At 43.8% G+C, this 16,023-nt stretch overlaps 1 protein-coding gene across 1 annotated transcript in view; it reads left to right on the forward strand.

Annotated features, from left to right (window-relative positions):
* The window catches only part of LOC112982185 (A disintegrin and metalloproteinase with thrombospondin motifs 12), a 175,034-nt gene extending 163,703 nt beyond the window's left edge, over positions 1-11,331 (forward strand). The window contains exons 21-24 of the mRNA XM_026098382.2: positions 1,791-1,964; positions 3,653-3,799; positions 5,636-5,789; positions 8,279-11,331. Of these exons, the coding sequence (XP_025954167.2) occupies positions 1,791-1,964; positions 3,653-3,799; positions 5,636-5,789; positions 8,279-8,514 (711 nt within the window). The 3' untranslated portion in view covers positions 8,515-11,331. The remainder of the gene's footprint in view (positions 1-1,790; positions 1,965-3,652; positions 3,800-5,635; positions 5,790-8,278) is intronic.
* The last annotated feature ends 4,692 nt before the right edge of the window (positions 11,332-16,023 follow it).

Here is a 16,023-nt window from a genome sequence, read left to right on the forward strand (position 1 = left end):
AATACTATAGGCAACAGGTGTTTTAGAGTGTCAGTCCAATTCTGAGGCCAATTTACAGCAGAAGTCCTTCTGTAACAGATTTCTGTTGTGTTAGCCACCCTTATTTTCCAGCAATTTAGCTATACAAACCTAATTACAATCTCGTATATAAAAATGGCTATTTTTTGTTTGCTTTTGCAAGAGGCAATTATTATTCTCATTACTCGTTTCGAATGTTTGTCACTGCACCTTTATCACAGCAATATGGTTATAATCCACTGCCAAGATTTCTATGTTCCTTTACTCTGGGATAAATCTTCTCCTCCCCTAAAGAAAGATTCTTCATTGCTTTTAGACTGGGGCTTGCATTCTCAGTTTAATGCCAAATACAATTTGAACTCATTTTGGGGTTGTGTGTACTCAGTTTCTTGCACAGTTGATTCTGTCCATTGTTTCTATCCACTGGGATAGAAACTTCTGTGTACAAGAACACGGATTCTTCTTCTGTCTATCCTTCGGTGCCCAGAACAAGTAATATATTCAGTTTCCATGCTCAGCTGAAGAATGATTATTTATTAGCAGCAGTTGTTATCCTGCGACATGGTGGTATCATCTGAGATTATTTGGTGGTGTAGGCAGAACTGGATGAAGACCAAATAATTAATTCAAAGTATATTTGTCTTTTTCCTTGGGGTAGTAAAGTCAGATCTTCCTCAACAGCAGGGTAGGTCCTGGGCCCTGGTGTTTAGGGACAGAGGATGGTACTGGAGGCACTGGAGCAAACTCTGGGAAGGAACAGGAGCCTGGAAGGTCTCAGTTGGGTGGGCTGCAGGCAGGTAGGAAATGGGGCTGGTAGTGCTCCAAACAGAGAAACGATTTCACAGGCTGCAAATGAGGCTCAGGGTCTCTTCCCCTCTCTCCTCTGCCGTTCTCTCACCCCAACTTGCACTCAGGGTGCAGATCCCTTTTTCCCGCCCTGCGTCCGTTTTTGAGGTAGAGGACTGTGGCCACCATCACCATGCCGCGTCCCAGCCCTCAGTGCCCTCCTGCGGAGCTGTTGCTTCTGCTCCTTCCTGCACAGAGATGAGAGATGTGTCTTCCCGCAGCCCCTGGACTGCTGCTGGGTGTCAGCTGGGTGTCAGATCCCTGTGGCTCCTGCCGTGCCAAGAGAGAGGGAGTGGAAGGGCAAACAGGTGAAAGAGAAGGCAAGATAGGGATGAAAAGCCAAATTGCTGCTGCTGTGGAGGTATGGGGCAGATGAGGGTGGCAACTGCTGCTGTGGGATTAGTGTCCCAGCGGTGTCATCAGTAACCCTATGTCCTACCCAAAGAAGAGAAGCAGTTTTGCCAGCCTGAGCAATCTGCTGCCGTGGATTGCCTCTTCCATGGCTGAACTAGAAATCAGTTACTCACACAGCTCTGCCCCTTTCCTGCCTGCCTGCCTGCAGCAGGAGCAGCTGAAGGGCTACCTGTTTGCTCACATACGTGAGATTTTTTAAAAATTTATTGCATTATGACTCTTTTCTACTATGACATCTTTGGAAATAGCTGGCGAGATCTCCTAATTAAATCTGCATCTGTGTTATTAACAGATGTTCAAAGGGAAATATTTATATGGTGTGTTCTGATTTGCATGACGAAACCCACAATTTTTAAGATTAATAACAAATTGCTCTTAGGGCAAACTGGAAATTATATCTGTGAGTCGGGATGCTAAAATCTCATGCCCCTCGTCCTCCTCTGAGCCTGGGGAAGGGACAGCCTGTCAGAGGACCATCACTGAATATATGTCCCTTTCTGCTTCCTGAACAGTGCTCTGCTAACTGCAGCGGTGGTTTCAAGACCCGAGATGTTCACTGCGTGGATGTTCGTGAGAAGCGAGTTCTCAGGCCTTTTCATTGCCAGTTACTTGGATATAAACCACAGCTCAGCACTAGCTGTAATACGGAACCTTGCTTGCAGTGGCAGGTGGAGCCCTGGCATGAGGTATTGTCCTTCAAAAGAAGCTTTTGGAGTGAGCAATTCGCTGTCAGATAGCAGTTACTGTTATGTTTGATGCTGTCCCTCAAAGGAAGACACACAGCTATGACTAATCGCGGGCTCTGCAGTGCCTGCGTAAGCTTAAAGCAAAATTTACTATAGATAAACACCTGCCAGGATTATTCCTAGGATTGCATATGATATACAGCTAGGGCTGTAAATAACCATAACCTGAAACAGAGTAGCAAACGGCCTTGAATATCAAGTGGATTTGTCTCAGGTATCCTACTGGATCAGTAAATGAGATTCATTCAGACTGAACCCTTTTGCTGCCAATTTTTACGTTGCTTTCTTGTTATGACCAATTTAGAATTTTCTTAAATTCCCAGTTTTCCTTTACACTTTTGGGCTGGAATTTTACAGGGCCAGAGAATGAGGTCAGACATCAGATAAGTTTGATTTGTGGGTCACTTTGTGACATAAATCTGGACCAGCAAACTCATAGGCATCCAGGCACATACTTATTTCAGCTAGAGCACATGGTATGATGATTCCCTTTTAATATCTGCTCCCACTAGGAAGAGCTCTGAAGAAAGTGCCTCACTGCTTGCTGCATTGTGGACCTGATGCTTAGGGATCTTAACAGAAGGTAATCACATTGCTTCCTTACAGGCCACCAACAAATCACACTTAAAATAAGAAATAGGAGACCTCATCCTTTGTGCAGGATGCAGGTTTCCTGTCAGATCGGTCAGCAAAGGTTGAATAATAAAAGACTGGCCAAATGATTCCACCATTTGGTCTTTTGCCACTTAAAATATCTTCTAAAAGCTCCTGGCCGTCCCTGGCAGTTGTCCTCATTTTGAGGATACTGGATAGAATTGGATCGAAAAGGAACACTTATCAGAAGTCAGCTCTGATCCTGGGTCTGTCCATATGGTTGCAATTCCATGTAGAACAGCAGCAATGTGTTACCCGAAGTATGTCTGGTCCCTTACTGCATACAAGTGTACCAAACCTTTTGTGTATTTCAAGCAGGCTGTATTGCAGACCTAGTGAATAATAGTATTCAGTTGAGCAATGATAATAAAATAGGGACAAAAGAATGCTTAAAAAGAATCTGGGTCACTGTCTGTGTGTGATGCTTCTTTTTTTGCCATCCTGTAGATAATATATTGGATGCATTGGGTGAATATTAATGTCCCCAACTGCCTTATAAAAATGAGATGTTGCATCTCATGACTTCTGCTGTCTTCTATAAATATTGCAGATTGAACCTGCAGACATGTGACCAGCATACTCATTTTTTTGGAGAAGTCATTGCTGCCAGTGGTGTTGCATCAGCTGCTGTTGCCAGTTCTGTGCTGTCCCATATTATATTCATTCACACAAGGCAGGAACAGCTTTCTCCGTAGTATTTTGGGCTGATCATGGCTTCTTTCCTGACTTTATCCAAGCAAATGATGAAATAAATGTGTCATTGCAGAGCTCATCTGCACATCTGGGCTGTTAGACCTGCTGTGCAAGCTAACCTGTATATCTTCTAAATCCCATGAATGAGTGACATGCTTCTTGTGACCTGTGGTTCCACATTTCTAAGCACAGAGCATTTCCTACTGTCTTTACTGTCTGTTTCTGGGTTGCGTCACTCATTCCGGCCTGCCCCCTGATGGTTTGTGCACCTCTTTTTTTAGTGTTCAAGAACATGTGGTGGTGGCCAGCAAAAGCGACACGTCTACTGCCCAGAAGAAGGCTACTGTGACTGGACAGAAAGGCCTAATGCCACTGCATCATGCAACATGCAACCTTGTACGCAGTGGGTTAACCAGACATGGGGCTCGGTAGGATTCAATTTTTTGTTTTTTTCTGTTTTTTAAAGAGGGTGTAAATATACCAGCATTAATCAGGATAACCACCTTCTGGCATTCAGATAGCATATCTGCAGGTCTCAAAAGTTGTAGATAGCTAAATCCATTCTTATGTTAAATCACAGGCTGGTCAGATTATATTTAAATTGTTGCTATTAGTTAAAGAGTAAAGGTCAAGTTAAAGCGAGGAGGGATCAGGCCGACAGTTAATTGCTTACTTGTTTGTGAACCTCAGTGCCTCTGGCAAGTTTAGTTTCTAATGCACAGCTAGAGCTGTGATGGGAAATCCTTTAAGAATATCAACCAAACATTTCAGAGAGCGCTCCTCTCAGTTCCTTCATGTGGTAGACATCATAGCTTTTACTTTTAGTTGCTGCATTATATAGTGTTGGAGGGAGCGCTGGGGTTTCTTACTCTTTTAATGGAAAAGGAGAAATTATCATTGGTGTTCCTTGCTTATTCATTTGAAATTTTCCGCTGAAGAAGGCTACTTTGGTAGTAAATTCAGCCATGTTCTGTTAGGCATAGAGCCAAGTAACATTTCAAGAGGATGACAGGACAGAGCATCTTTAGAAAGGGAGGGAAAAAGCCTGAACTTTTAAGGGCAAGCCTGGCTGAGTCTTTCCAACTACAATCAGGCTTTTTGATTTCTGTGTGCTTTCAAAGCATTTCCAAGCAGTGAAACATTTTACTATTCTAGACTTTTTTTTTTTTTTTTTTTTTTGGTAACCCTAAAAGCAGACTTGTGGAATATTGGAGTTACTCACACAACCAGACATCCTGAATTTTGACCAGCAGCCCTCTACCTTGGCTTCTGGAAATCACATCGAAAAATATGGGATGTGCATGTGCGGAAGCTTCTAGTTCTGCAATACACCTTTAACTGTAAAGAAACTGGTATATCTAATAAACCTTTCCCTCCAGATTCCTTAATAAAGCTACTCATACATACATTTTCTTTTATAAAAGATATATTTTAAACATTAATCTGAAGTTGCAACAATAATATCTAAGATCTTAGCTATACATACTTCACACCAATAATATTGTGCCTTATGCACAGAGATATACAGTAGAGAAAGAATGATTTGAGGAAAAGATAGAGAAATACCAATCTTGTCTTTCCTTGCACTTCATTAGCTGATATTCTGTATTTGTTTAAGTGTTTGTCTTGCTGGCTACTATGTATTTGAAGAGCATAAGAATGTAAAAACCACTGGAATTCTCATAAACTCTGTGATGTATGAAGAATTAAGTAAATTTTCAGAATAGTACAGGAATGTGTTGTGAAAATGTTATCTTTATGGCCATCTGTGTGTGGCCAGAACAAGCAGCTGGCAGTTGTTTCGCTGTCATGAGGAAAGGGTAACCACAGTGTAAATATCAACAAAGAAAAAACATCATCTCACTGGGCTTTTTAAAAATCTATTTAAGACAGCCAGGGAAAAAATGCAGGAAACTAAAAATGTCAGCTTGGAATACTGATCTGGATTATTGCTTTCTTACATTGTGCAATTTGCATTTCAGATCTGCCTTCTCCTCTGGAGAAAGCAGTTCTCCCACCCTGGCCACTCATGCCAAGGTGCTGTATTTGTACTATTTACCTCTCCACTGTATCCTGCTCAAGCCTGGCCACGATGCACCACGGAGGTGTCCAGCTGGGAGTGCAATGCACAAAGTGTTTTCGTGCCATTGGTTGTGGATCATATGGCATTTTTAGCTTCCCATTGTTTTGCAGCTCAAATATTGGCATATTAAATAATTCTGACTTAAAAGACTTTTATATATGTTAAAATGACTCTCTTTCAGTGCACTGTTTCTTGTGGAGGAGGCATTCAGCAGAGAACAGTGAAGTGTGTGAATACAGAAAGCAATGAAACTGAAGATCACAGTATGTGTGCGGATGAGCCCAAGCCAACGGAGTATCAGAAATGCAATCCACAAGAGTGCAGGAAAAGTACAGGTATGATGATGCACCTTGGGCAGGCAGTTTCCAAAGAGCTTATCGTCTGTGCTAAGGTCCTGCAAAACCCTGTGCTAAGGTCCTGCAAAACCCTGCTGCTGACTTAGTCTGTTGGCTTGCTGGGAATACTAGAGGCTCAGAAATTACAGGTTAGCCTAACCTGCTACAGCTCAGCCATACTACTGGCAGGGTCATGTTGCCATGTTCTCCCTCCCCACCGGCACTGTGTTGTCATGGTGGGGGATACAGTTCTCTGGGCATGCGTCCCTAAATTTGTGATGCTACAAAATGGATGTTTCTGTTTGCATGGACCTATTAGGTAACTCACAGCCTGTGTTGGGCTGTGAAGGAAGGGTTGCTAAAGGATGTGCTGTAAGCTTGGAAACCTGTTTCTTGGCAGGGCAGGCTGGCTGTGCTTGTGTGCAGCTGTGTTCTTGAAGCTATGAGTGCACAAGTCAGCAGACTGTTCTTGATTTGACAGAGGCAATGGAGGGCCCAAAGTGTGTCTAAAAATATTGCTGTTAGAAGATAGTTGCAAGTATCTCAGAGACTGTTTTTGCCTTGGAAGAGGGGAAGCAACTGTTTTTGAAGCAGAAACCCAACAACCGTAGAGTAGGACTGTGCAGTGATGGAGGCCGAGTCCAAGCAGCTACTGTTTCTTAAGACAGATCCTCCAATAGGAACTGCAAGTTCTGGGTGGAGAGTTCAAGCAAGCAAAGTGGAAAATACAATGTAAGTAAAACGTGGCTAGCAGTGAACACAGGCACAGTCTGTCTCGGCACTATGAATTCAAGTGTCCCACAGAGTGAGACTGTCCCCAAAATGAAGAGGTGGAGGGAAGAAAGCTCCCCTTGCGGCTCCTGGTGTCCTGCTGCTCTCTCCTTCAAGGGACCAGAGGTGCAGTTGTATAGATGGTAATTTTCCAGAGAAGGAGAAGAAGTTTGCAGATGAGTGTATCTATCCTTGTTCATGATGACTATAAAGTGGAGTAAAACCAAAAGCTCTGTAGTCTGTGTACTGCAGTATCCAACAGGTACCCTATGGTAAGCACAACACCAGCTCAGAGACTTTCTGGAAGAGCCTTCAAAGGCCTTTTGGAGGAGGATTGTTCCCTCCTAGCAGGTCAGCAGTGTGGGTGCAGCAGGGCAGTAAGATAAGAGGTTGACTCCTGTGGGCAGTGCAGATCTGGCATACACTTCAGAGTGCAATGAGTCACCCATCCTGCTGTTCGAAGATGTTTAATGCATATTTTGCCCTAGAGTTGAATCGCTCTGTTTATCTTCTGTCCCTCTCATGTTCAGGATAGCACACACTCAGATAAATAGCACCTACGCAGATCTGTTAATAGTTACTTCTGTGAATAAAAGCTCAAGAGGCCAATAAAATAAAAGAAATGCCCGCTGGGGAGACCAGTGGTCCATGCAGCCTGGTATTCTGTCTCCAGCAAAGGCATTAGGAGATGCTGCTTAGGGAGGATGCAGGAGCTTAGTTGCTTCCTGTGATTCATTTCCCTTGTGTTCCTCCAGCATCCCCAGCTGTCGAGTTGGGGCTGTTAAAGGCACCCCAACCTGCTTCTTTCAGTTTACATTAATGAAACTTTTTTCATGAATTTGTTGCATCCCTTTTTGACCCTGCAATTCTGTCTGCTTCCGTCACCTCCTCTGGCTGCAAGTTCCAGAAGTTCACAGCCCGCTGCGCAAAGAAGTGCTTTTATCTGTTTTAACCCCTCTTTCTACTAGTTTCATTGAATTGCCTTATTTCTGTTGTTGAGGGATTTGCTGAACAACAGCCCTGCATTCAGCTCACCCACCACCTTCCTGCTTTCGCAGACCTCAATCATGTCCCTTCTCAGCCATCTCTTCTCCCAGCTGAGGACCTCCGATATTTTTATGCCTGACTAAATCCGATGCACTTCACTTTTATTAAAGCTACTACAGACCTTTCAGCACCAAAGTACAGACGTTACCAGTCCCTGGCCTGTTCTGGTGCTGCAGTGAAGTGGAGTCAAGCTCCACACGTAGTTGCACGTGCCTTGCTTACGCTCTCCCTGCTTGCCCTGCACTGCTCTGCAGCCCACAGCCGGCCCCCGTGGGCTCGTCCCCAGTGCACTGGTACGAGCGTGCCGGCGTACCAGACGCACAAATCATTGTTACTGGAATCTTTCTGGCAGCTCTTAAAAGCAGAAATGTTAAACTGAAAAACAGAGATCAGTTACATCTGCTGCAAAAGTAAACGCTCACCGAACAATAATAAAAAGTGCTGTATTTTCCAAGACAGAAGGTCATGTGAAGTTTAATAGGATCTTTTCACTTAGGAGTGCCAAAACTTCAGGGGGATCAAGCTGAAAACTAATACAAAGGAAGAGAAAGCCATCATAAAGATGAGCCTTAACAGACCTGACTGTCCAGAATAAAGCAGTTGAAGATTCTAGAAATACAGAAAATTTTTCAGCAAACTGTAGCTAATTCTTCTCATCTTCTCCACCGTAGGCCTGGCCTGCAGCAGAGACCAGCTGTCGGTTCATTTCTGCCAGAGGCTGAAAGGCATTGGCAAATGCGTGGTGCCGTCAATACGGACTCAGTGCTGCTTCACGTGTAGCCCTCCCCGAATTCGTAGCAAAGCAAGATATTGGAATCAGCGAGGCCTCAAACAACAGAATTACTCTAAATCTAGAAGAAAATCACCTCCAAGCCAGGAAACTAACAACCAACCTGTTCAGCACTAGCTGGTTTTTATACAGTTAATTTAAACAGGGCTTCTGTTTACAGGTTTTGTGTTTCTTTTTCTTTTCAACCATCCAATGTAAATGGAATTCTGTGACCCAAACACATCCCTTAGGGTTATCAATCCTGATTTACTCCTCCAAACTTTTCCTTTAATGGTCCAAAATTTATAACATAACTTGAAATATACCAGCAGTTAGTACTTCTTAGGTATGCGTAGAGGCTAGAGACAAGCTTGCAAGAATTGTATGTGTTTTTTTTTTTATATGAATGTTTAATTTGTGCTTTCTTCCATCTCTTTTCTGAAACCCCCTTGAAATGGCAGCACCGTGTACCCAAGAGCACTCAGTGCAGGTGGCTGGCTGGGCAGGCCCAGGACTGCCCTGTGTGTTCCGCGCTCTGGGCCAGGTCCCTCTGTGCTCACTCACTTTCTTTTTGTTTTCTTTTTTTTTAAGGAACCAAGGTGAAGTGGCAGTATTTGTCTAAACTGTTTCCTCACTTCCGTTCTCATAATCTAAATTTACAAGCGGAATTCTATAACTGATCATGATATGTAGGCCAAATCTATACACTGTGTTTCTGAAAAGGAAAGTTGTTCACTTAATACTTGACTGAACCTCTAAAGGATACCTCAGAAATATCCAGGCCTGGCCAATTTTCTCCTGCTGTAAATGTCTTGCTCCAACCTGAAAGCCCCACCAAATCTGGAATGTTAAGTTCCAAATATATTTTAAGTAGTCATGAAGCAGCATTTCATGGTACTGTAAAAGCAAAGCTGTTTGCATCTACCCCATTACCAGATAGGTTGTAATTCACACTGATATTCCATGATGGAGCAATTATTTAATCCAGTATCTACTAGTGGAGTCTAAGCTCACATCTACAACATTACTCAGTCACTTCACTCCCAACAAACTTTTCCCCCAGTGCAAATCTTTGACCTTAATGATGGTGAGGGCACCTGGGATAGGAGTTTAAGACCTGGAGTATCTGCCTAGCTCTGGGCCTCCATCATTAGGAGAATATTAGCCAGACAGTAGATCTGTTTTGCTGTTGAAGAAAATGGCAGAACAACCTTTAGGGAGACCAGACTGGACCCTTTGAAGTGTAGCTGGGCATTTCAAAAGAGCCAGACTGAGTCTGACGTTCAGATTCCATTGAAACGCAGTAGGAGTTGGACATGTTGGTCCTTTGTGTTCTTTTGAAAATATCACATTTACTCCCTAGCTACCTGATAATTTGAGGTAGTGATGCAGGGAAATGACATGTTTTATGCAATGTAGAATGAGACACATAGCCATGAATGTAAGTGTCACTATGGATACAGAGCTAAGATTAGCAATAGTTTTATTTCTAGGCAGACCTTTATGAAAGTTAATAGAAATGTTTGGGCCTGGCTATAATGTATTAATCTAATGAAGGCCACAAGTCTAACTGTCCTTTTTCATAGACAGGTTTGAGAACTTTGGCTAAGGGTTCACTTCTTCACTTGAAGTCTCTGGGAGTTCAGGATATGCAGCATGGTAAGGTTAGACTTATTAACCTCTGTGACGGCAATGTAACCTCAGTTATAGGTGCTGATAAAACTTAAAATCCACTGTTAAAAATATGGTGCTAGTATAATAGATGTGGAGGGTGGCTTATAGTGGTCCGTGTGCATGCGTGTGTGCGTACATAGCCTATATGCACATACAACAGAATACATATCTATGGCGTTGCTGGCCAATGCCAGACATACTACTTTTTAAGTATTAAAGTATGCGTACGTCCTTCTGAAGTCCTGAATGGTTAGTAACCCTCTGGGCAATGGAAACCAGGTCAGTTCTCATTCCACTGGCCATAGCAATATTGAATTATGTTACGGAGCAGAGGCATCCCATCTGTGATTTGGGAAGCATTTGACCAGGGTTTGGGCTCAGGCTCCAGTGTGTTGAGCAGAGCCTGTACAGCTAAGTCCAAAGCTGCTCTCTGGTGGCCAAACGACCTAAGCTGGTGGACAGTGCAAATGCATCCGATGTGCCCAGAGATGTTTCTTAAGATCTGGGCAGGACAACGTTAGGTTCACTTTGGAGTGAGCATCTTCTGTGCTCAGAGATACCTGCAACATTTATCCACAGGGAACAGTAAAAGTGGGCCATTGGGCATGTAGGCTAATGAGAAAGGAGTTGACTAAGTGAATATTGTGCAGGTGGAAGGAAAAGTGCCTGGGGGGATGTGCCTTCCAGTCTTCCTTACAGCTACTGTGGAGTAAAACCATTTCTGGCTTCATTGTTTTCTTCAGGGAGCTGCAATTTCATTTGAAATTGAGAAAAGTGAGTAAGTGATACCGTGAGCATTAATCAAAATGATCTTTCTACCCAGGGAAGTACAGTCATCACTGTTGCTCGGTTTAAAACTTTAGGGAAAAGACTGTGACAATAGCAGGAACTGTTTTAACAAAGCGGTGCCACTGCAGTATTTTGCATAGGTTTTTACATTGCACTCATCAGCCTAATGTCTCTTCTATGCCAATATTATTTGCAGTCCTCTCCCCCATCCATTTAGTAAGACTTGTTTCTTATGACATCACTCTTCTCAAGTAAAGGTAGATTTATGTTCCTAACCCAGATGGTCACTATTCTCAAAAGTGAATAGAGAGTTAAGTCCAGAAGCATAATATTGTTATATTATCATATTAGCCTGACACACATCAGCTTCTTCAAGTGGCTCAGGAACAATGTTTATTTGGCACATTCACTGCTTGTTCTAACATTTCAAATTTTAAAAAGCAAACTATGATGAGTTCTTTGTTAAAGCTTCAATAAATGGCATTGCTTATGTCTGATGTCTCTGGTATTTTATGTTTCTAGTGCTAGAAGATTCACAAGGTGGATTAATGAGGAAAAAAAGCTCAGAGAATATCTTTCTGTGTTTTTTGTATAATTGTTACAGGAGAAGCCTTGTCACTGAGGTATTTTAATGCTCGATATTCCAACACAAAAGAGATAATTAAAAAGGGAGTGGGGAAAATGTAGTGCAATAAAACTTGGTGCTAAGTAAAAATACACAGCATTACTAGGCTTATCTAGTTATTTCATATGAAATAGATGCTGTCTTACCACTTCCAGTCCAATTAGATGTGCCTTAACTCTTTGCCACCAGGTGTATGCATGCTTATTATGGGGAGTATTTGTTTTCCCAAACAGCTATATAAAATATTCCTTCCCTCTCCCCCTAAAAAAAATTATTTTCAACATTCAAGTTTTACAGATGTTCTCCACTGCTCGTGCTGTCCTGCCTAGCAGTTTAATCAGCTAACTTGGTTCCTTGACACGCAGCCTAGGGACAGAAGCATCACCGTTAGGCTGATGTGCTTGGGTGGAGGGCACGATTGGTTTGCACTCAGTAACTGAACTCCACGCACACGTCTGTGGATTCAGCCTCCTAACACCTTATGCACACCAGGAATTTGCTGCTTCGTGTGTCACAAATCAGGTAGGGATATCCAGCCCACAGGTGCCGCATCCTGCGCAGGTGGTCCAAGGGAGAGGAATGAATCGAATGAACTGAGCAATGAGTTGAAGCTCTTCCATTTTGCATGGGTGCATTAAGCACTTGCGGGGCGACATGCTGCACAACACACGGCCTTACAAGCAGTTTCTGCTGTCTGTTATAGTGTGCGGGGAGAAGAAGTGATTTGGCTCACTGCACTCCTTGGCCTGGCCAAGCTCGCAGCACCCAGCAGAGGAACTGCCTTTGGCTGCCTAGCCTGTAATGAAACCAGCATGCAGGAAGAACGTTGTGCTTATGGCTCTAGTGAATCCCTCTATGATTTTAATAGTAATAAGGTCCCAAGAGTGTGGGTGGATTTGGGCGATCAGTTGCCCATTTTTTCCCCATGAGCTCTGTAGAAAAGTGGTTGTCAGTAGGTGCTGCACTGGTAACTGGTGTTTTCTGAAAATACATGAGAAATGCTTGATATTACCCAAACTAAAATAGCATTAGGTGTACCCAGCAAGAGAGGTAGGCATGCAGGATAGCTACAGGGGGAATTTATATGCATTTCATAAATAATCACTAACTAATCATCTGCTAATTGTTGTATATGCAGTCTCCATCTGTCCATTGCATTAGTTGTTTTAGGGCTCTTTGAGATCCAGGGCACTGCTCAAGAGGACCCTAACTGTCACACCTAGTGACACAACTCTGCATCATACATGCCTCAAAATGTCAGGTGTCTGACTCGCCACATGCTGGCAGCGGGCTGGGGGGCATCTTCCTTCTCTAAACCTTTTCTAAGGCTGCTGACTGCAAGGGTGACATCTGTTTGCAGTACCTAGTGACTATTCTCACCTACCAGTCCAGCAGCCTTGCTGTCACCCAGCTCTGGGTAAGTCAAGGGCCAGATGAGTGTCCTTACCATCAGACTGTGGGGAAAGGAATAATTTCTTCAGTTACATTTCACGTGGGGTCTGATCTAGTGTCCTGCAACCCTAGTGGACCAGAAAGGGGAACACGTAGCTGTGAATCTTATTAGTCCCTAAATGTGGAAATAATTACCTTGTGTTATCAAGGTGTAAGCACAACTAGACCTATTCAGGAAGAGATTTCTAGGTGTGCAGGGTTCCCGCCAGCTGGAGCATACTGGCATGATGATAAGATGAGGTGGGAGAGAAGCAGGGATTTGAGGACTGGCATTCCAGGTAGAAGAGCTTGAAATAGCAGCTTTGTTGGATGACTTTTGCGGACACAGAAACACAGTACATTGTAAATAACATGTCAAACTACTTGCGGATGGTGAGTTGGAAAGGCTTGTACATAAGCTCAAATATACAAGCAATCTCAGTCCTAGGGGCTTCAGAAATCTGATAGAAATGCTGTGTCCAGTTCCACAGGCGCCTGAACCTCTCTAACGTCTCTCTACCATGGAAAGAGCTCTCCACCATGAAAAGACCTCTCCACCCTCACCCCATGCCCACTTGGGCCATCGCACCCCCCCTTTGGGTGTCATTTTTGAGCTGATTTGGCTTGCTAACCCAGCAGAAAAAGAACCATTTTTTGTGGCTGTGTTAGTTTGCTGTCCTTACAGTGATTTAATGTGTACTTTTGGAGAGATCAGAGACTTCTCAGGTAGGTGAAGCAGCAAGTGGACATAGCCCAGAAGGGGACCTCTTTTGGGGGAAAAGGTGCTGTGAAGCAATGAGAACTTCTCCTGGTGCTGCCCTGCTCAGGGGGTCCAGTGATCTAGGGAGAATCCAGCCCACCTGGCCTCCGTCTCTTCTGCCAGCACCCTCTGTCGCAGGGGTGCTAATGAACCACCAGGCATGGGGCAAGAGAGAGCTGAGGCTGCAAAGAAACTGCCTTTCTGGAAAATCCTACGTTAAAAGGGAGCACAGAAGAGAAACTTTGGCTGCAGGTAAGAAATTGCTGTTCAGTCCCAGAAGAAAGCTAGGACAAGGTTTAGAAGTATGGTATTTGATAAGGGTGTATTTTTAAAGTAAATATCTTTGTTGCTGCTCTGTGCTTGGGCTCTGGGTTTGATGGTCTATAGCACAATAGGCTATAAAAAGCAAAGAAAAGTACTGACAAAAGGTTAAGGATGTTGGATGCCTGTAATAAATCCTTAGCTGGAGCAAGAAAACAACTTGTCAGCATTCGCCAGCAATTGCTAAGTGTTAGGGACTATACAACATGAGAGATAAAACTAAGCTAGTCTGTGAAACTGAATTGTTGGCATCTTCTGGCCAGCAGAGCAAAACAACAGTGGAGAGATACACTGGTGTCTAAATAAGCTATTAATTCAACTTGATAACTATGCTAAAATAGAGCAGCTATAGCATGCAAAGTCTGATAGTGTCCTCTTCGGAAGCTGTTGCTTGTGCTGGAAGGTGTATCTAAAACTGTAGAACTACAGCATTTGCAAATTTAGCCTTTTGGCTTAGTCACAATAAAATTACTGATGTACTTTGAAAATCGCTCTGGGCTTTGCTGGAAAAGGTGACAGCTGCAGAGGGGATGTAGTTTTCCTCCTCTTGGGGCTGTTGCACACTTCAAAAACAAATGTACTCATTGTCTCTGAGAAATAACAGCTTTTTTCTTACTCTGTTGTTGCCTTGTTAAACAGCCCATCGGTGCTAATGTGTGACAGTGATATGTGGACTCTGGTGTGGGGTTCTTTGTAGAAGGGCACGTGGTGCACAAACATCCGTCCCACAGCTGCTGATGGTGTTGGCAGGGCTTAAAAGCCTGTTACCACTCCTCTTCACCACTTACCCTACCCTAGCCTTAAAAGTGAACCTGGGTACTGAAGTGATCTGAAAATCCCGCTCAAGCAATATAAAATTAATGTCAGGGTGACCGGAAAAGTGGCAGGTTAAATTCTGATGAACAGTGCAAAAACTCTCAAGCAGTGACCGTGGTCCAAAATGAATTAATGAAAGAGGCCAGCTCATCTGCCTCCTACCACAAGGATTTTGGCACAAAAAGCTACTACATATCTCATCCCAGGAAAGAGGGAGATTACCATATATGGTCACAATATGAGGCTTTCACATATGGCTATATGGCCTTGAGGAAGGATGTGACAGTCACATGCTCCCGAAAAGGACAACTGTCCAGGGCAACCGGCGAGCCATGGAGCCTGGGCAGAACTCCAGTGCATCAACAGGTCATGCAACAGGGTGATGCAGATAGGGCATGGTTAATGTTGAGTAAATGCAGGAAGCCCACTTAAGCCTTTGCTAAGGACCAAGAGATTTTAATGTGCAAACACAGTGCTGGATGTGCTGTTCCCTGGTTTGTTGAGTCTGCAGTTGTGCAAGCTTCTGGGGGCGTTCAGGCTGCCTTGCAGCACTGCTGGGTGTGGAGCCTGGAGCAGAAGAGGCTGCAGCACCATCCAGTCCTGTCCTCTTGTGCCTGAGCCCAGGAGCGCACAGAGCACTGAGTGCACATTAATTATGCTCAAGGGTTGGCGAGAGTCAGCTCTTACTATGCAGTAAAGGTGGAACAGAAACTCCAAATTCCCTCTTGTTTAGTATGCTAACAAAAGCTTGCATCAAGGTAACAGTCTTTGAAGGCTCAATAAATGAAAGAGGGGGTGAACTTTGGATGTTAAGCCCTTAAGGGTTGTCTTGGATTTGACTAAATGCTATCAGGTAGCAAAAGGAGAAGGTGGTCTGTGTGTAGAGGCTGGGGGAAGCTGGAAGCAAGAAAAGGCTTTCATTGTAAATGAGAGAGGAGTCCCAGGCAGACCGAGGCACTGGACGTATGAGCATTTCAAGGCAGCTCATGGAATGTGGCTTTCTTTCAGCAATAATCCTTGGGATATAAACAGGAGTCCTGGGCTGCCTTCTCCTCATGTCACATCTGTGCTCCTGCTTGCCAGGTCACTTTGGCAAATGGCACTGCTGTTTCCTCTAGTCTTGGTATTAGGGGAAGTTCCCACAGGGCATGCTAGGATGATTGCAAGCGTGGCATTAATGAGAAGGAAGGAAAACCTACCAGAAGGAAAACTCCAGCGTGATGGAAGTTGA

The sequence above is a fragment of the Dromaius novaehollandiae genome, chromosome W (assembly GCF_036370855.1).
Source record: "Dromaius novaehollandiae isolate bDroNov1 chromosome W, bDroNov1.hap1, whole genome shotgun sequence".
In the NCBI taxonomy this organism is placed as follows: Eukaryota; Metazoa; Chordata; class Aves; order Casuariiformes; family Dromaiidae; genus Dromaius; species Dromaius novaehollandiae.